General features: G+C 46.6%; 1 protein-coding gene across 8 annotated transcripts in view; it reads left to right on the forward strand.

The window, feature by feature from the left end:
- DYSF (dysferlin) overlaps positions 1–20,202 on the forward strand; it is a 218,817-nt gene that overhangs the window by 70,555 nt on the left and 128,060 nt on the right. For 4 of the 8 annotated variants that reach the window (XM_061583673.1, XM_061583677.1, XM_061583672.1 and 1 more), the window contains exons 17-23: positions 520–561; positions 3,216–3,331; positions 5,885–5,998; positions 6,166–6,343; positions 8,697–8,821; positions 11,123–11,229; positions 17,803–17,995. In XM_061583673.1, the coding sequence (XP_061439657.1) occupies positions 520–561; positions 3,216–3,331; positions 5,885–5,998; positions 6,166–6,343; positions 8,697–8,821; positions 11,123–11,229; positions 17,803–17,995 (875 nt within the window). The remainder of the gene's footprint in view (positions 1–519; positions 562–3,215; positions 3,332–5,884; positions 5,999–6,165; positions 6,344–8,696; positions 8,822–11,122; positions 11,230–17,802; positions 17,996–20,202) is intronic. The other 4 variants (XM_061583675.1, XM_061583679.1, XM_061583674.1 and 1 more) reach the window with 1 other exon arrangement.

The following is a 20,202-nucleotide window of genomic DNA, read 5'->3' on the forward strand; positions in this document are numbered from 1 at the left end:
TTATCTATTGATCGCCCTAACTGATTTCATGCTGCTGTGATTAATGATCGTACTGATTTTATTGTATTTTATCTGTATTGTATTGTAATTTACTGAATTTTAGTTTGTACGTCGCCTAGAGTGGCTTCGGCCAGATAGGCGACACAAAAATTAAATTTATTATTTATTATTATTAAAAGGCACCGAAAAGTTAGCAGAGATGGCGCCTGTCTAATATTCAATGATGATAAAAAGGGTAACATGTTTGGTCATCCTTTCAAAAAAGCAAAAGCAAAACAGTTCTGGAGCTGCTGCAACGTAAACTCTTTTGGCCTCAGTTCTTCTCTGGGGCCAACTGCCCCATCCGGCCCAGTCTCTCTTGGCTGGGGTTTAAGAGTCCCTACAACCCATGCCTGCATTTTAACTCCTCATCGCCTTGCCCCTTCGTTGCTTCATGAGCTCTGGTCTTAGGTTGTCCCCTTTCTGGCCTGAAGCTGCGGTGTGACATTCTGCTTTCTCTCCTATTTCTTCGTGCCTCAGATGAGTTTCCTGCCCCTGTGAAGCCCTTCAGAGCCACGGATAGTACGTTCCATAGTTGCATGTAGCACTTTCTCCCCCTCCCCCCCTCTCTTTTACACACATGCACATACACTCCCTGCCCTTATTTGGTGCATGTTCGAAATCTGGGCTAGTGTGTGGCTGAAACTTGGCTCATTTGAATGAAAGCATTGCGGAAACAAGACTTCCCCCCTTCCTCGCGCTGTATGTCCTGTGCAGTACATATCAATGGGGGCTCCGGGCATGTGATTCACAGGTAGACCTTCTGTTTGTGTCAGGTTGCTGCATGATGTTGTGACTTTCCTGGGTTTGGATCTTGGTTTGCATGTGATTGTGGCACATGTAATTCTGGTAGAGAGGGGAGAGTGCGGCTTGTCATCTTTGCGGATGTCTGGCTTTTTTGTCACTCAGATGTAATGGCCCAGATCCAGTGTAATGGCTACTTTATTCTATTTCATTTTTACTTCCATTTACTATCCTCATCGACTAAGACGGCAGGGTGATTCACAATTCATCAGTAAAACTATGAAATAGCAAGTCACTAAAACAGCAACATAAAAAATAAAACAGAGAAATTTATCACTCAAAATAATAATATAGCAACTGAGTCAGTGTAAATATTCTGGCTCGACATCAGGATATTCCAAAAGCCTAGGTGGATAAGCATGTCTTGATGACAGAAGTGAAGAAGATTGGCAAACCTCCAGGGGAAGGAAGTTTGGCAGCAGATCTGATGTGATCGTGACTGCATGTCAGGCATATGGGCTGAATCTATTGTGCTGACTTGGAATGCATCTCACTGACTTTTCACTCTGCAGAGATTATCTCTGTGAAACCACTGACAGATGCAGAAAAGGAGAGATGAACTCAACACGTCAGCCAGTTTCTAGCTTCCACTGAGCCTGATGGGATCAACCTGGGTCTTGAAACGGATGGTCCAATTCCACCCCATGTCTGCAACGGTGCTGTTTGCTGTGTGGGAAGATATTCACAACCACAAAACCTCCATCCATATAGTGAGGCTTGGTACTAAAAGAGGGCATAGTCCAGGACTAGGAAATGGGCAAGAAATTCTACTCAGATCACATTTCAGGCTGAATCTATCAAATTCACACTTTCCAAAACAACATGAGAACTCAAACACAGCCAACCTTAAAAATTCATACTTATTTGAATTTTGCAATGCAGTTTGCCAACCAATGTTTACAGAAGTGCATGTATTAAGGGAAAGTGTGCATAAAAGGAATATATGAGTGACAATAACATACAAAAATGCATGATGTGACGAGAAATGGCTTTACAAATGTGTACCTTAGTCAAAACTGCACACAAAAATGTGTTTATTAGGAGAAATTTGCACTAAAATGCCTCGGAATTTTCATGAGGATTTTTTTTATCGCAAATTGCTGCAGAAATGTCGAGAACTTGAATTTAAGATTAGAAAAAAGAAAAGCAGAGAGAAGCAAAAGTGGCAGATCTTTCCATTCCTATCCGGGACCCGAGAGGTCGAGCACAATCCCAGTGTGCCGCTCAGTCTTGGAAATGCAGATGAAACCGTTTAAAAACAGCAAGCAAACATTGCTATGTGCCCCCCCGCCCCATGCTCAGCTCTACCTATTAACCCCAGAGGGACAGAAATGTGATCTCCCATCTTACTTCAAATGCCTGCAAATATTGTTTCAGGCTCCACACATTGCATCTCCTTAGACCACTAGCTCAAGGCCAGCTGCAGGCTGAAGGAAGCAGCCTCATATTGAGTCAGACCATAGCTCTGTCTAGCTCAGTACTGCCTACAAGGATTGGCAGTGGCTCTCCAGGGTTTCACGCAGGATTGTCTACCAGCCCTACCTGGAGTTTCCAGGGACTGAACCCAGGGCCTTCTGCATGCAAAACAGATGTCCAGGGGTGTAGTTGTCCAGGGTCTCGGGTGGTCTTAGACCCTTTACTTTTTTCAAAGCAGGGTGCCAGCAGGATCCCTATGTCTTCAGCATCCTATGAGACAATCTGCATGAGAGGGGAGTATGTTAGCCACTGAGAAGAGTCTTCCAACATGCTTCCTTGTCCTTTCCTGCTGATTGGAGCCAATCACAGTGAAAGGAGGTGAGCCAGCGATTGAGAAGATTCTTCTCAGCTGCTAACACCCTCTTTCATGCTTATTGGCTCCCTGTTGTGGGAGAAGATGTTAACCAGGATCTCATTCTCAACCCAGCAGCAAAATAATGGGGGGCATGGCAGTGACTAACACGAAGGGACCCTGCACTCCTGAATTTGCCACTACACTACTGCCTACTACTGAGCTATGACACATCTGGGTGGGCTCAGGACAAAGCAGCTGTGCATTGATTCAGTGGGCACCAAAGTCAGCCTGTGCTGGCCTCCCAGGGCCAACGCAACCTTGCAAGCAGAAATGTTTTTAACCATCTCCCTGTCCAAATTTGGTACTAATAGCCAAGCAAATGCTGCAAACATGGCCATTCTCCCCCACAATGTCATTTTATTTTCAGAAAAATAAGGATTGCCCCCCCCTGCCTCCCCCCCTCCCACACACTGTGCTTTCAGCATGTCACGTCTCTGGTTGGGCCACCGAAAGGATTTCATTGGAGCCTGCTGGGGTTGGCTGGCAAGACCTGCTTCTGGAGCGCCACCTTAATGCCTCCCACCCTTTTAACTTCCCCCAGTTGATGATGGGCTGGGCTTCTTGCCAACCTTTGGCCCGTGTTACGTCAACCTCTATGGCAGCCCGAGGGAATTCACGGGATTTCCAGACCCCTATGAGGAGCTCAACTTGGGAAAGGTGAGGCAACCATTTCTGAATGGCTGGTGTGGACCTGGCCGTAATAGATGGAGATGAATGTTGTTACCTGGACCAGCATTGGCTCTAAGGTCAGCAAACGTGACTGTGATGCTTGTTGTTGAGACATCATGAGAAAGCCAGATTTCTTCCTAACTGTTAGAGCCATACGACAATGGAGCCAATGACCTAGAGAGGTGGTGGGCTCTCCAACTGGAGGCATTCAAGAGGCAGCTGGACAGCCATCTGTCGGGAATGCTTTGATTTGGATTCCTGCATTGAGCAGGGGGTTGGACTCGATGGCCTTGTAGGCCCCTTCCAACTCTACTATTCTATGATTCTATGATTCTGTCCTCCTTGGCACAGCATTTTAAATTCTTTGGGTCTTTGGAAGCAGAAATAATTAAATGAAGTGAGCAACCGCAGGCCCATTTCTTCAATTCATGGGACATCTTGGAGGAGAATTCAGCTCTTCATTGCAGCTGTTTGGCCTCATGGCTAAGCGTGAACAAGCATGAGTGCTGTGGTGCACAGAGTGAAAATCGCACTCGCTTCACTCCCCTTTGATTCTGCTGCATTACTGGGAGCTTAGCCATAGTTTAGCATAGCATTATGTCCAAATTCTGGCTTGCCATTTGTCTCCCCTGAACAAACCATGAGTGGTAAGCCAAGAACAAACCTTGTCTGCACCTCGTGGTTTGTTTGGAGTGAGACAAACCATAAGCCCAAGTTTGCATGTACCACGCAAACCTTTATAGGCCGCTTCCAACTCTACTCTTCTATGATTCTATTCGATCTGGATTCCTGCATTGCGCAGGGGGTTGGACTTGATGGCCTTATAGGCCTCCTCCGGGTGCCTACTCAGAAAGATGCCTGGAAGGCGACTACAAGAAAGAGGGCCTTCTCGGTAGCGGCCCCCGAACTATGGAACACCCTTCCTGACGAGGTACGCCTGGCGCCTACTTTACTATCCTTTTGGCGCCAGGTGAAAACCTTCCTCTTTGCCCAGGCATTTTAATATTTTTAATATTTTTAACATTTTAGTATTTCAGTATTTGTATTTAATGTTGTATTTGTTAGTTATATGTTTTATTTGTTTGTTTAATTGTTGATTTGAGAACTAGATGGTTTTTTAATATTGAAATGTAAAGATATATTTTTATTTGTTGTACACCGCCCTGAGAGCTTTGCTATGGGCGGTATAAAAATTGAATTAAATAAATAAATAAATAAGTAGGCCGCTGATGCTAAACCATGGACTGGCTCACAGTATCACAGCAGGAGCAGTGAAGCGGCTGTGAGTTTTTCCTTCCTTGCACCAGCACGCTTGCTCACTCACGCGGAACCATAGTTTGGCTTAGCATTACATGTGGACCAGGCCTTTGCGTTCCCTGCGTGTTCTTCTTGTTGGTTAACGGTGGTCCTCTGCTTTTGCTGTGATGCCTACATTTCAGAATCCATGGAGGGCACCCATTTCAGGAAGAGAGTGAAGGCAAATGAGCCCAGGTGTGTAGGAGCACAGGAGGTTGCCTTATTTTGAGTCAGGCCATTAGTCCATCTTGCTCAGTTTGTCCACCCTGACTGGTAGTGGCTCTCCAGGGTTTCAGGCAGGAGACTCTCTCAGTCTTACCTGGAGATGCCATTGAGGATTGAACCCGGGACCTTCTGAACACAAGGCAGATGCTCTTTGCCTATGGAGTAGATGTGCCAGGCTTCTTGAATTCTTTCTGGAGGGAGGATAGGCCTCACATGGATTGACAGACCTAATCACACTATCTTTCCCCCCCCTGAGCCTGAGATAGTTGTCTCAACAGAAGAAGAGTGTTGATGAGTTGGATACTGGGGCTGAGAAAAGTGCCATCGTCTTGGCTTACAAATGAACTGTGAAAAGGCGTGTCTGTGGAGCCCCTAGGGGGGTCCATAAATGGACTTCAGAGGCCTGCAAATAACATTCAGAGAATCAGAGAATCATAGAGCTGGAAGGGGCCTATAAGGCCATCTAGTCCAACCCCCTGATCAATACAGGAATCCGAATTAAAGCATCCCTGAAAGGTGCCTGTCCAGCTGCCTCTTGAATGCCTCCAGTGTTGGCGAGCCCACCACCTCCCTAGGTCATTGGTTCCATTGTCATACCACTATAACAGGAAAAATTTCAATTTCTAATGCAATAAAATAAATTGTATACAAGGTTTTGTGTGTATGTGTTTATGTGTATTTTTCTGGAGAGGGGTTCCATAGCTTTCATTGGATTCTCACAGGAGTCTGTGACCCAAAAAAGGTTAAGAACCACTGGGTCAGAGCATTCATACGAAATTCAGAGTTGTATTCAATGAAGTCCTACTCAGAGCAGACACATTGAAATGAAAGCTAATTTTGTCCATCAACTCCAATGGGTCTACTCTAAGTAGGACTAGTTTTGAATACCACCCATAGTTTCTTCCAAACTTGGGGAGTGATGGTTGTAGAAGAAGGTTAAAGAGGCTGTCAACCTGAAATACAGAAAGTGCCTCCTCTGACTAATAGCCACTTATACTCTTCTTACACCCTCCCGCCAAGGGAGAGGGAGTTGCTTATCGTGGCAGGTTGCTGGTAGAACTGGAGACCAAGTTGGTGGACCACGTTGAACAGAAGTTGGAGGACATCCCTCCTGATGACATCCTGCGGGTAGAGGTAAGCATCCCACACGACCTTCTGCGGGACAAGGGGTCTGGGGGTTGCAGGTTGCCTTGTAGGTGGGGGACTCTCATGCACAGACTTCTACATCTTCCCAGACTTCACCCCCCACTTAGTCTGAAGGCAAGATCGACCCATCCCCGCCCCTCTCTCCTTCATTGCAGAAGCACTTGCGCCGGCGGAAATATTGCCTCTTTGCTGCCTTCTACTCAGTCACCATGTTGCAGGATGTGGACGATGCCATTCAGTTTGAGGTCAGCATTGGGAACTACGGGAACAAGTTTGACAACACCTGCCTGCCCCTGGCTTCCACCACGCAGTACAGCCGGGCAGTGTTTGATGGTAAGGAGGGTGCAAGGAGCATTTTAGGTGCTGCAGGATTGGCCAGGTGTTTCACAGGTGAATTTGTTCAACCACCCTGCCCTTGGGTGGATTTCCTGCTCATAATGTATCCCTAACAGATGCCTGCCTGGTAGGGATGGAATCCTCTCTCTTTTTATGTTCCATTTTAAATGTGCCCCCCCCCCCGTGGTCGTTAACAATCTGGTTCCTTTTTCCTCCGATATCTTTTCATTTTTCCCATGTCTTCTGATTTTTTAAAATTTTGCTTTGCAGAGAATTATCAATATTATAATCGCTATTTTTTCACTAGTCTCCACTGGTAGCAATCTTTATTCTGAATTCTGTAATTATTGCCTGTTTACATTCCTTTTCAAGTGCATTGCAGAGCAGATTGAGGCAGATAGTCAAGTCAGTGTCTTCCACCCTGCTGCTTACAATCAATACCTCATCCCCCCCTGTAGCTTTCTGTCTGTCAATTGCAATAAACACCTCACTGACATCAGTGAAAGGGAATACATATTTGAAGAGCTCACATATTGATGATTTCAAAGCAAATTTTTGAAAAAAAAACTGCATCGAAAAAAAGAAGAATGAATCAGAAACCAGGTGCAGAGAGTTGCTACTTCAAACTTCTCTCTGCAAAGGTAGAGAAAATAAGAAATAATAATTAATTCGATGGCAAATCTGATTATTGCAGAAACGGAGCCCATCATTACTGCCTGGACTCTGCTTAAGCACATCTCTTTTAAAAAGAGAAGGCATTTAGAAAAATGTGTGTGTGTGTGTGTTTGCCCAATACATTTCCAAAGACTCCTAGACTTGGATGCTAAGATAAGTTAACTTAAGCAAGTTTGTGAAAGGACCCTTTGTCACCCCGTCCTCTCCCCTGAAGTCGTCTGTGAGCCCTAAAAAGCTCTCCAGAGGGTCACAACCCCCTCCTGAACAATGTGGATTGGATTGTGGGGGGCTGCTGCAGAAAAGAAGGAAGTAAAAATGTTCCTTGTTTGAAGTCCCAAGCCATAGAATTGACTGGGACTCTCTGGGCCCCCTTGCATCAATCTCACCTTTTCTTTACAGAGGTGAATTCTGTCCTACCACATCTCCATCAGATGCCATCCAGCCTTGGCTTGAAAATGGGGATGTGTGAAACATTTTGTCTTATTATCTCCATGGGTATTTTTTTTTTTAAAATGGCAACATGTGTTTGGAACATTTGTCCACAAAAGCAGGGATGCAGTTTTGTCAAGGGCTGGATGGTCAGAATGGTTCTTTGCATCCCAGCATTAATGTGCATGGTTCCTATGGATGGGGGATAAATTCGGCTCGGTTCATATTTAAAGGGGAACCTACCAAATTTGCACTTAACAAACAATATGTGAACCGAAACACAGCCATCCTTCAAAATTCTCACTCTCCGTATTTTGAAATGTGGCTCTCCAGCCAACCAACGTGTTTGGAAAAATTGGATATACTAATATTATGGTTTATTTTATTTATGCATCGCTTCCCCTGAGGCATTCTGACGTTATTTACAATGCAATAGCATATACTAAAGTAAAGGTCCCATAAAAATACATATGTTAGTGAATGTACAAAAATGCACGATATTAATGAAAATGCTTGGAAAAATGTGTATATTGGGCAAAAGTGCATACAGAAATGTGTATGTTAGGAGAAATTTGCTAGTGTGTTTCCATGAGGATTTTTTTTATGATATGAAAGTGTGGAGGACTGACCTTAAGACTGGCAAAATGAGAAACTGAGGGAACTGGCAGATTCACCCATCCTGAAGTTTTGTTCCCTGTACGGTGTGCTGACTGTCTGAAGTCATTGCCAGGCATTAATAATTTGTTGGCATAGCTGGTCTGTTTTAATAACGGATTAAATGGATGTCCTATGAAGAAAATGCTGCCTGGTAGGCAGGCTCTTTCACCTGGAGCCAGGCTACTGCTCAAAGCACTAGACTGTTGCACTACTCACTCCCCTTTCTGTGCAGTTGGCTTAACTGTACCGCATCTTCTGCAATAGACCGTCCCTCCCACGCCCTCCCTCCGAGTCTGGCCACTGAATCAGAAATAGGTGAAGGGGCGGCGTCATGATGTCAGCTCAGGCAGCGCTAGTATCCTCGTGCTGGAAAGATGAAAGCAGAACCCTGTGGCAGGTGGTGCATTTTCTGGTGCTTCTGACTGTATGTCAAAGCACCAAGCTAAGAGTGCAGGCCTTCAGGGACGGACGCGTGCTTTCATAGGACTTCAGAACAGTGGACTTAGCAGCTGATGTTAAGGTTAAGGTAAGGAACACATACATGATTATCTCACTGGCTGGGGACATTTCTGTGTTTTCTCTCTGACAGGCTGTCAGTATTACTACCTGCCGTGGGGCAACGTGAAGCCCGTGGTGGTCCTCTCCTCCTATTGGGAAGACATCAGCCACAGAACCAATGTGCAGAATCGTCTCTTTGGTGCGGCAGACCGGCTGGTGAGTGAAGTCTGTGGCAGTGGCTGCTGCTGGCTGCATGCCAGCGGGGCAGTGGAATCCACCCTGGGTTTTAGTCCAGACATTCAGACTGAAACCCAGAGTAGATCCCACTGCCCTGCTGACATGGAGCTGTTAGCCACCACGGTTTGTGGGAAGGATGCAAGGACACACGTGCCAATGGAGGCTCGAGGAAAATCGCTTCCTTGCCATTTCAGCTGTTGGCATGGTGGTCCTGCACTTTCAGGGTTGAAAGCTGACCCTGGCTATGGCCGCAGATGAGATGAAGCTGGCTACTCACAGGCAGAAGCATATAGAAAACCTTGTGGGAGAGGATTTTCCTGTAGTTGCAACGTGACTGGCTATAGGTCTCTAGGAACCCGTTTATATAGAGTTGCTAAGGCTCACACCTTGAAATGCAAGGTGGAGCCTGTGAAGTAAGGGGCAGTGACTAGCAGATCTTGTGGGCGGGGCTGATGAACCTGGGGTCGAGTCTAGTGGAGCCTGGAAAAGACATCTAAGGGCTGTCTGGCTGTGTTAGGAGTCTGGAGGTGGAGCCTGCGGGGCACAGCTGCTGCTGGTGGGGGCAGCATGAATGCCAAAAGATCCCAGGGCTGATCAGAGGAATACATCTCCGATTCTTGCCCTTCTTCCCTGAAATTGTATTCTCTCCCCTGGAGACCCCTGGGGAGGAGGTTGGAACTTCAGGTGAACCCTGTGACCTGAGGGCCACCCCAATCTTTTACATCCAGTAACTCCACCGGATATTTCAGGCTGCAGGTGCTGGTGGTGGTGGAATCACATGTTTAAATGTTGGCCCTTATTGCACCTGCAGAATTGGCACCACAGGCGGAAGGGTTCACCTTAAACTTCTTCATGAAATGCAGTTGTTTCCTGCTTCATGTGAGACCCGTCCAATATGCAACTTCCCCGATATATAGCCTGAAGTGGTATAGTCCTAGAAAGTCACTCTGTGCCACCTGGAGTTGCTACACATAGTCTGGGGTCCACTGGCTTCCACCACCTTGACACTTGCATGATGCTTATTAGTCCCCCACAGAATAGGGCTTGTGAAACTCTGCTGGGCATGGAGTGGGATGGAACCGGGAAGAGCTCCTGACTCAACGACCTACAGGCTGTGTGGAGCACAGCACAGCAAGAAGACCCACAAATATGTAAATAAACTTTTGATGTTCTTCAAAAAGCAAAAACAAAAATGGGATCAGGAACAATAATGCTACAGAACACAAGAACCTAAGAAGAGCCTGCTGGATCAGGCCAGTGGCCCATTTCGGCCAGCGTCCTGTTCTCACAGTGGCCAGCCAGATGCCTTAATGAAGAGCCCCCAAGCACTCGCCCCTCCTGCGGTTTCCAACAACTGGCGTTTGGAAGCACAATGCCACTGACAGTGGTGGTAAAGCGTAGCCAGCATGGCTAGTAGCCATTGGTAGCCTTTTCCTCCATGAATTTGTCTAATTCTCTTTTAAAGCCATCCAAGTTGGTGGCCATCACTGCCCCTTGTGGGACCAAAAGATCTCTTACGATCTCTTGGGCGTAGGACTAATTGGGTCATATTTGGAAAAAAAATAGTTGAAATGGATCTATAACCAATTGTTGCATAGTATTATTTAGGGCTGTGCCACAGCTCTCCTTCCTGCCTCATGAGCGAAGGCAGCGACCCTCTAGGGGTGCAGGTGGTGTTTTGTTGTGCAAAGGCAAAAAAGCATCATACAGGATCATATGAGCCGGGGGAACGATCCTGGGGGATGCTGTTTGAAAAGGGCTTTCCTTTGCAGAACAGCATCATGAAGGACAAATTGACCCCACTCTCAGTTGCGGAAGGGGGGGGGAAGAAGACGCAACATCTCCTTTCCCCTCCCCCTCCCGCCGATATGTTTAATTAGGTTTTTTAAAACCATAATTAAACATGAGCCGTCCTCCCGAACTTATTCGGGAGTGGCTCAGCTGGGTCGGCCCAAGGTGGGTCAGCCTGATGCTTCCCCGTCGGTGTTGGAGCCACAGGGCAGATTAGGGGGGTCTGTGCACAGCCCTAGTATTATTGTTCATTGTCCTATTGGTAAGTGTTTGTTCTTTGAAGTACATGACCAGCATCTGTACATTTTCGTGGGTCATATTGCTGGTTGTGTTTGTGTAGCGTACAGTGCAGGACTGTCACTGGCTGCCATGTTGGGTTGGCCCTCCCATGGCCCCCTGGGCTCACAGAAGCTGGCAGTTGGGCTAAGCCGTGTGGAGATAGGGGTGGGTACAGTGGCATGTGGGTTTTGTGCTCTGTGCCCCATATAGGAAGCAAACTTGGAGCTGGTCCACCTCGCCCTGAAAGCAAAGTGCTCTCCCAGCGACTTGGACACCCTCGTCACTCAGTTGATTGATGAGATCATCGCAGACTGCAGGTATGCTGGTGTGAGGCGGCGGTGGCGGCTGCTGTTGCCGGGCCACCAGTCTTTCTGTGGGTTTATTACAAGCCTATTTGTTTGGGTTGGATGGGGGCCCTGGTGCTGGAGAATGGCGTCCATTGGCAAGCATTTGCTGAGCCAAGGCACGGAGTTGAAAAGGTGATATTTAAGGCAGGTCATAAATTTCCACTCGGTAGGCCCCGGATGGCCTAGCTGAATGGGCCTCATTGTATTTTGGGGTGAGCTGTTCTGACAGACCCCTCTCAGATGCGGTCTCCTGGCTTGCTGGATGGAGCCGCCTCCAGTTTGTGATTTCAGGGCTTATTGTTAGTAATCATTCATCGAGTGCTTTGTGTTCAAAATGTCTGCAAAACCTTGGTTTTAATCTTCCCTCAGAACACCACAAGGATTGCCATGATCATCCCCTCTCCCCCACTCCTTCCTTTAGAAACAGGGAAATCTGAAGTTAAGAGACCAAGATTCCAAGATTCCACCCCAAAGATTCCTTGATAGTTGGGTGTCCCTGTGTGCTTGGAAGGAGTGTTATGTTTTCCAACTTCCAGAAGGACAGGTGTGTTGCTCTCTTGCAACTAGAAGAATCTTGTGGCACCTTAAAGACCAGCAAAGATGAACCAGGCTCTAGTGCATGAAAGCTTGTCTCATAATAAATGTGTGTCTTTGAGGCAGCCCCTGCCGACCTGGCACCCTCCAGATGTTTTGGACTACAGTGGCTGTGCCAGCTGGGGGCAATGGGAGTTGTAGTCCAAAAGACTGGAGGGTGCCAGGTGGAGGGACGCTGCTTTAAGATGCCACAAGTCTCCTTGCTCTATTTACATTTTCCAGCGTTTCAAATCTTCTGCCTGCGGTGCCTGGGAAAATGAGGTGCACCAGAAGAGTAGGTTTACCTAAGGAAAGGTGTTTATTGTGCATGGCAAATGGGATACAAGGCAAGGAATGCTGACTGTGAGGAATGGATTGCACAATCCTATGTGTGCTTACTTGGCAGGAAGCCTCCTTGAGGTTAATGTCCAAGTAAATGTGCTTAAGACTGTGGTGTAAGTTCCAAGGGCACATCTAGATGGGAGCATCTGCTCCCTGCTGCAAGGAGGTATTTGGGGAGTTAAGCAGTAACAAAAATTCTCCCAATCTTACATTTGGTTCTCCGCATTTCTGCAGCGATTTGCAATGTTTTTTTTTTAAAAAAAAATCCTCATGCAAATTCTTCAGCATTTTAGTGAAAATTTCTCTTAATAAACACATTTTGTATGCAGTTTTGACTAATGTACACATTTTTGCAAGCAATTTCTCCTAATATAATGCATTTTTGTATGTTGCATTTTTGTAACCATTGCCTGGTTGGACAACTGCACTGCAAAATTCAAATGAGTGTGACTTTCGAAGGATGGCTGAATTTCAGTTCTCATGTTGTTTCGGAAAGTGCGAATATGATAGATTTGGCTCTTTTATACAAACAATATCATGTACAAATGTCCTTGTGGGTGGCTTGTGGGTCTTCTGCCCATCAAATGAGCATGTCTGAGGCTTGCAACAGCTTCCGTGCAGATGAATCCTTAGCAGACCATGCAGCATTTCTTTCTTTCTTTGCTTCCAGACTCTCACTATTTTCAGGTGGGATTCAATCACATACTGGCAAATGCAGGTTGTGCATTACAGCGGATGGGAAGGTCTTGCGCAACAACACCCCCCCCCCCAATCAGACTTTTTGTGATAAGGAAAGTGACAGGGAAATATGCTGGAATTTGTGGGCAATGTCATCTAACCGGAAGGGCTGCAGCTCAGTGGCAGAGCATCTGCTTGGCATGTAGAAGGTTCAAAGTCCCTGTCACCTCTAGGTTGGGCTGGGAGGGAATCCTGCCTGAAATTCTGGAGAGCCGTTGCTGCCAGCCAGTGTAGACGATGCTGAGCAGCAGAAGGCAACTTTCCAGCATCGCTGCAAAAAAATCGAGATGAATGCTCCGTAAACAGTGTCACTCTCAAGCGCACTCTTGGGCACGGGGGTCGTGCTGCTGCTGCTGCGACTTCCCTTGCATTGCAGGATGTTCTTTCCATCCTGTTCAAACCTCTGCAAGGGGCTTTTGTGTGTGTGTGTGTGTGGCAAACAGGCATCAACTTATTTATTTATTTATTATATATATTAGTAACTTTTTTTTCCAAAATGGAACCCAAAGCGACTTACAAAAAAAGAAAATTGTGCTCAGAGTGCCTTACAACAAAAGCAAACAACAATTACAAAAACAATTTCATAATAAAATTATACAACAGCAGTAATAAAACAACAAATGTCACAGTTAATTTTAATTAACTGCATTCACATAATTAACTAAATAAAATAAAATAAATAAATTGGGAGTAAAGGCAAGGATGTATTAAGAGTGGGTCTCCTGTCGCTGTTTCAGATTTTGTGTCTGAGCACAGTAGTCCTTGTGCTGCTGCAACAGCCGGCCTGAGAAGGACTACAGGACTCACAGCGGCCAGTGACAATGTGCCCGCCTGGGATGGTCTTTTCCTTGGATATCCATGAAATGTAACAGCAGAACTGGGTGGCTTGTTCTAGTTCAATTAACTCGGGGCTGATCATTCTGGCTTCATGGCTGCCCCCCGCCTCCCCAGTTTTGCCCCCTGCCCCTCCGTCCGCAGTGTTGCCCTGAAAGGCTGGAGAGCCGCCTGTCCCTCCCTCCCTCCTTGGCCGCTCCAGCTGGGAGTGCGAGAGGACAAAGTGAGCAAAGGGAATAAGCCCCCTGGACCGCTGGCTCCCAAAGGGGCAGAAACCTTTGTAGGTTAGGCCAAGGTGAGCTGGGAGCCGCTGGTGCCTTCCAAACCGCACGGCTTGGCTGGTGGCTGGAATGGAGGGGGAGACCTGCTGCTTTCCAACCTCTGTTTATTTCTTTTTAAGCCCCCGGAAGGAGCTGTTTCAGCTTCTTGTGCGCTCGCTGCCTGCTCCTGCCTTGTCTCCCCTGCAACGTGCTTGTTTAGAAAATGTCAAAGATATTCCTGGGGCCATAAATATCACCTGACTCGTGTGTGTGCCCTACGTGACCTGGGGCAAATCCCGGGAGTTTGCTTTCCCAGAGAGGGAAGGCTCCCTCCAACAAAAATTCAATTAAACAGTAGGGAGATATCACTCCAGGAGCCGCCAAGGCAGCCGGCTGGGTCCTGGCCTCTCTCTCCCTCCCTCCTCCTGTGGCAAATTGCTTCCGTGCTGAATAAATCAGCGAGCTACAGCAGCTGCATCAGAAGAAAGATTGTAGTGGTGAGGGTGGTTGTTGTTACCCAATTAATGCTACAAACCTAAACACACTTACTTGGGAGACGCTTGTCCACATGTCCCAAAGGCATCTGCTTTGTGGAACAGGATGTTGGACCAGCTTTGGGCCTGATCCAGCAGCCAAGTTCTTCTTATGTTCGGTTTATCTGATGTGCACTTCTCAAACTGGGAAGTGAACTAGAACGCAGCCATTCTTCAAAAGTTGCTCTTCTCCAAATTTTGTGATGCAGTAGTCCAACCAAAAGGTGTGCACAAAAATGCATATATTGCAATGATAGAACAGTAGAGTTGGAAGGGGCCTGTAAGGCCATTGAGTCCAACCTGCTGCTCAATGCAGGAATCCAAACCAAAGCTTACCTGACGGGTGGCTAGTGAAAATAGTGCTCAAAGCTGCATGATATTAGGAAAAATTGCTTGCAAAGGGCATGTGTTAGGCACACTTCTGTATAAAAAAGGCATGTCCAAGGAGAAATGCACACAAGAATAAGTTATATTTTCTTTATTTTAATATATAGTTGTTATAGAAGAGTCAATCCCTCCTGTCTCTGAGAGAAATGGAGATGTCTGGCCAAAAATGGTGCCTGCCGTTGGCAGTTTTTTAATTTTTACAAATAATTGTCCTGGCTCCCAATTAGAGAAGCAGATTCAGGACTAGAAGACTGGATTTCACGAGAAGCTTAGTTCTAGAAGTCAGTACAGGAACACAACATCACATTCTTGGCATGATTCAGGATACAGAACAGGAGCAGACTAGGCATGTGGAGGCAACAGCAGACTTTATTGCAACAACCTTATCACGTCCAGTCACTGTAAATATAACAGAGGTGGGCGGGCACTTTACTTGCACTAGTTGCTCTGGTACTTTCTAACTTGTGCTGCAAGACAGGGGCTCCTTCTAGAAGCAGAGAGAAATCTGTCTATTTGTAAACGTCTTTTCTCCAGCTAGCATGGCCTTGGTGAGATTCTTAGCTCTCCTTCTGAACTGGTCTGATCACTCTGGCCTGGCTCTATTTGCTCATCGGCTAGGTCTGGGCTGTGTGCCAGGAAGGATTTCTCCTCAGTCATCTGAGACTAGACACGGAGCTGCCAGAGGGTTCCAGAAGTGTCTCAGCCAGGATTTCCCCATCCCCTTCCCCAACATCTGCAACCCACTCTTCATCCTCCCAGTCTTGTCAAAGGTTCTCCTTGGGCCCATGATAATCATTAACATTTTTTTTTAAAAAAATGTATTGCTTGATTAATTGGGAATGCCCTGCAGGGCAACTGATTAATTGATTAAAAATGGTAATCCATTTTTTATATTTATGGATGGCACCCAATGTCACATGAGCTGACATGTGCAACATGACTTCCCCTTCCTCTCCTCCTTCATCCAGCCCCCTTGCCTCCACCTCCAGCCCCCCCACTTGCTCAGGAATCGGGGGGGGTGTATCCAGAAGAAAGGGAGGAGAGAAAGGGGAAGTCCAGTTGCACAAGAGGAGTCCATTGTGCTTGTGAATGGACACAACTGAATGTTACTGTTGATGATGATGATGATGACCCGGTGGCATGGTGCTTTCCAGTGTAGCGGAAACAAAGAGCAGGCCTTGCCCCAAGAAGGTAGCAATTTGGCAAAGGGTGGGGGAAAGGGAAAGGCCAGAGCAACCAGCGAATACCTGTGAGCAGATGCAGCTATGTCTGGAGGCTTTGCTTTGTTTTCTGTCTGATAGCCCATGTGCTGGACTGAGTGGTGCCAGCACATCACCCCAGCTTTTCAGAGGAGCTCTGGCCATTCGCCAAGGGGCCTAATCTTTAGTACATCTCTCCAGAGGTTCATATCTTGGTCCTAGAAACTCTTTCCAATTGCCAAGGATTCTCTATGACAAAATAGTAAAGGAAAGGGTTCTCTGGGCACATGCAAATAACATTTCCAATGGAGGACAGAAGGGAAGGCACCAAACAGAGGGACGAAAGGGGAGGAGACCTCCGAGGTGCACAGGAAGGCAGTTGACTCTGATTTGCTTCATTCAAGGAAAAAGAAACACTGTCTTGTCTTCGTTTAATTCATTCATGCATTCATTTAAATTATATTATAGGGTGCCTTTAAAGCTTCTTAAAGGTCCCGGCTTCCAAAATGTCAAAATGCAAGAGAAAATATAAATACAAAATAATTTCTACAAGGGTCCCAGCACTGAAAGTGTGATAAATCTTTTTTTTAAAAGTCTTCAAAGTTTTTTAAAAAAATGTTTTTAAAGTTGTTTTGTTAATATATTTTAATGTCTGTTTTTATGATGTTTTGAAGTGTTTTTACTGCTTTTGTTTGCCTTCCTGGGCTCCTGCTGGGGGGAAGGGCGGGATATAAATCAAATAAATAATACTAATAATAAATAAATAAATAAACCTGCCCAGCCTGAATATAAAATCCACTTTTGCATTTGAGATGTCTTCCACAAAAATCTCAAAATACCCTAACAGTAAAGGTTTATTTTGTGATTGTGTGGAAGACTGTGTTTTTACTTGAATGAAGTAAATCAGAGTCACCTCTAAGGAAGAGAGATAAACACTTTACTGAATTTCTGTGCACCTCAGAGTATATTACATCTATTGCTGAGTACATTAGCCTCCTCTTTCTCCCACGGATTTGAATTTGGCAAGCTGATCATTACCCTTATTGCCTAGATCACCATACCTGAACTTTAGTTGATGAAAAGGAAAATGGAAATGGATTGCTTTCAAGTCGATTCTGACTTATGGCAACCCTATGAATGGGGTTTTCATGGTAACCCTCAGATTAAAAGCTTAGAAGTTGAGAATTCAGAGTTTTGTATTCAAGGGTTTCCTCATATTTTACAGCATTTATACCCAAGGGAGCCAGCATGATGCCCTCTAGACATTGTTGGTGCCCAGTTCTCATCATCTGTGGCCACCGGCCTTGATGGCTGCTGGGAGATGGAAACCAAGAGCATCTGTTTTTAAATTGTTTTTTTAAAAAAAATATATATGTGTTTTTAAACTTGTATATTTGTTTTTGACGTTTTAATTGTTGTAAACCGCCCAGAGAGCTTTGGCTATGGGGCGGTATACAAATGTAATAAATAAAATAAAATAAATTTAAAAAATCTGGAGAGTGCCATTTTGGCTGCCCCTAATCTGTACAAAACCAGAGTGGGGGGAGGTAGGGTTGGAGGAGGAGGAGGGGGCAGGAAAGAGCCCAGGCCTCCCTTCAGCAACACTTCTGTTGGGAGGTCTTTTTGGCCAACGCTGAGCGTAGGGGAATGACTCCCTTGTGCTCTTACCCTCCACAGCCAGCCACTAGTTGACGTCACCCAGAAGCCTGCCAGCACTCATTTGGACCAATATCTGTATCGCTTCCGCACCACCAATCTCAACCAGATTGTCGAGGCAGCCTTGCGGTTAAAGCACGAAGACTCTGACTTGCAGATGATCCTGGACCAAGGAGAGGATTGGCTCTCCAGGCTGAAATCCATGGCGGAGGAGGTAAATGCATTCCCTTGCTTGCAAAGAGGAGAGCCTTGCCATAAGGATGCCACCCTTCTCAGATCCAGTTGCAGATTTTAGCAACCTGTGGGTTGAGGGTGGGGGATGTCTCAAAACACCGGCCAGGAAGCCACTGGGGGGGGATGCCCTGATATCTGGTAGCTTCGTCGCTCTTTCTGTAATTTTTAAAGCAAAGCAAACAACAAGGATGGGAACAGCCTGAGGCATGAATCCAAGGACTCTGGTTTTGTGGGCTGCATTTTGATTACGCTCCACACCACTGGCATGTTGGGCAGACAAGCAGCAGCTGTAGACCAGGATCCCCCCCGCCAATCCCAGCTGCATGGAACAGATGGAATCAGAGATGCTTGTCTCATGTTATGCAACATGAGAGGAGCTTCCTTAGCAAGGGAAGTTAGAGCTCGAGTAGACATGATGCAGGAGATCCGTGATCAGGGTCTACCATTTTTTGAGGGGGGGGGAGAGGGAGAGCTTGCAAGTGGGGCTGCTATTTTAATCATGGAAGCTGTCGTGGTCCCCTGCACCTGGGCCCTCGTGTCACTCTGAAGAGGTCTTGGGTTGGGATGGCTCACCAGTTGCCCCACTCAGTCAGCACTCTCTTCGACACTCTCCCATTGTCCTCCAACTCTGGGGCCGAGTCCCCTGTAACCACCTGCTACTCAGCCATGCAACTGCAGAATCAGCTGTGGGCCTTTAAGGATTGCAGACAGCTCTCCCAGGGGATATGGAGACACAGGAAGGTCCTGCCAGCTTTCATACGATCTGGTCCTTTGCTGAGACAACACCTTCGATAGCTCAGCAGCACAGCCACTGGGAGCTCGCAGACATCCTATTGCTGCTTGCTAGAATCTGCTGCAACCAGGTTGACAGCAAGCTGATTTGCCTGAACCTGCCTTGTTTTGCCACCACACTCAGCCTGCTGTTTCTCCTGTGGGCTTCAAGCCTTGACAAAATAAGTTAGGAGCATATGTATATGGACTGCCTTCAAGTCGATCCCAACTTATGGCGACCCTACAAATAGGGTATTCATGGTAAGCAGTATTCAGAGGGGGTTTCCCATTGCCTCCCTCTGAGGCTGAGAGGCAGTGACTGGCCCAAGGTCACCCAGGGAGCTTCATGGCTATGTGGGGATTCGAACCCTGGTCTCCCAGGTCGTAGTCCAACACCTTAACCACTACACCACACTGGCTCCACAGTTAGGAGCATACTTAGGGGGAAAAGGTTGATCACCCCTTTCGATCTACACCATGTTCTCTGCTCTAAACTGCCCACCTCCCAGCTGCTATGAATGATGCTGGGGGAACCCCTCCCCCCCATACAAATAATGAAAAAAGAACATAAGAAGAGCCTGCTGGATCAGGCCAGTGGCCCATCTAGTCCAGCATCCTGTTCTCACAGTGGCCAACCAGGTGCCCATGGGAAGTTTGCAAGCAGAGCCTGAGGGCAAGAGCACCCCCCCCCCAGTTTTCAGCCACTGGTATTCAGAAGCTTACGGCCTCTGACTGTGGGGTCGTGGCTAGTAGCCTTTGTTATCCTTATGCACCTCCATGTATCTGCCCAATCCTCTTTTAAAGGCTCTGGTCCCAGGCTCTGGTCTGAAGGCACACGAGGCCAGCTCCCTGCTGAAGCTAAGCAGGGTCAGATCTGGTCAGTGCCTGGATGGGAGAGCGCCTGGGAACCACATGTGAGCTGCCTTGGGTTTCTAGCATGAAAAGAAAGGTGGGGTGTAAATGTAATAAATAAATAATAATGATAAAATCATCCAAGTTGGTGGCTATCCCTGCCTCGTGTGGGAGCAAACTCCTGGCCCAAAGTTGCCCAGAGAGTTTTATGACTGAGTGGATATTGGAGCCCTGGTCTCCTAGGTCGTTGTCACATACTCCAACCACTACACTACACTACACTACAAACACACACAAGCTATTACATTTTTTTAAAAAAAACAAAAGATGGTGGGGAAGGCAGCCAGAGCCACATCAGGACAATTTGGTGCCCAAGCTGGAAAATGCAGGTGCTCTTTTTTGGAGGAAGGGCAGTATTTAAATTTAATAAATAAAAGTGTTTCCCTTTACTAAATACCAGGGGCCCAATCCCATCTGAAAGGTCTCTGGGATGATCCCCATTGAAATGAATGATAGTGGTGCAAAAGCACATTCATAACAGACTTGGGAAAACTATGCCTGGTG

Source organism: Rhineura floridana, chromosome 9 (assembly GCF_030035675.1).
Source record: "Rhineura floridana isolate rRhiFlo1 chromosome 9, rRhiFlo1.hap2, whole genome shotgun sequence".
NCBI classification, from domain to species: Eukaryota; Metazoa; Chordata; class Lepidosauria; order Squamata; family Rhineuridae; genus Rhineura; species Rhineura floridana.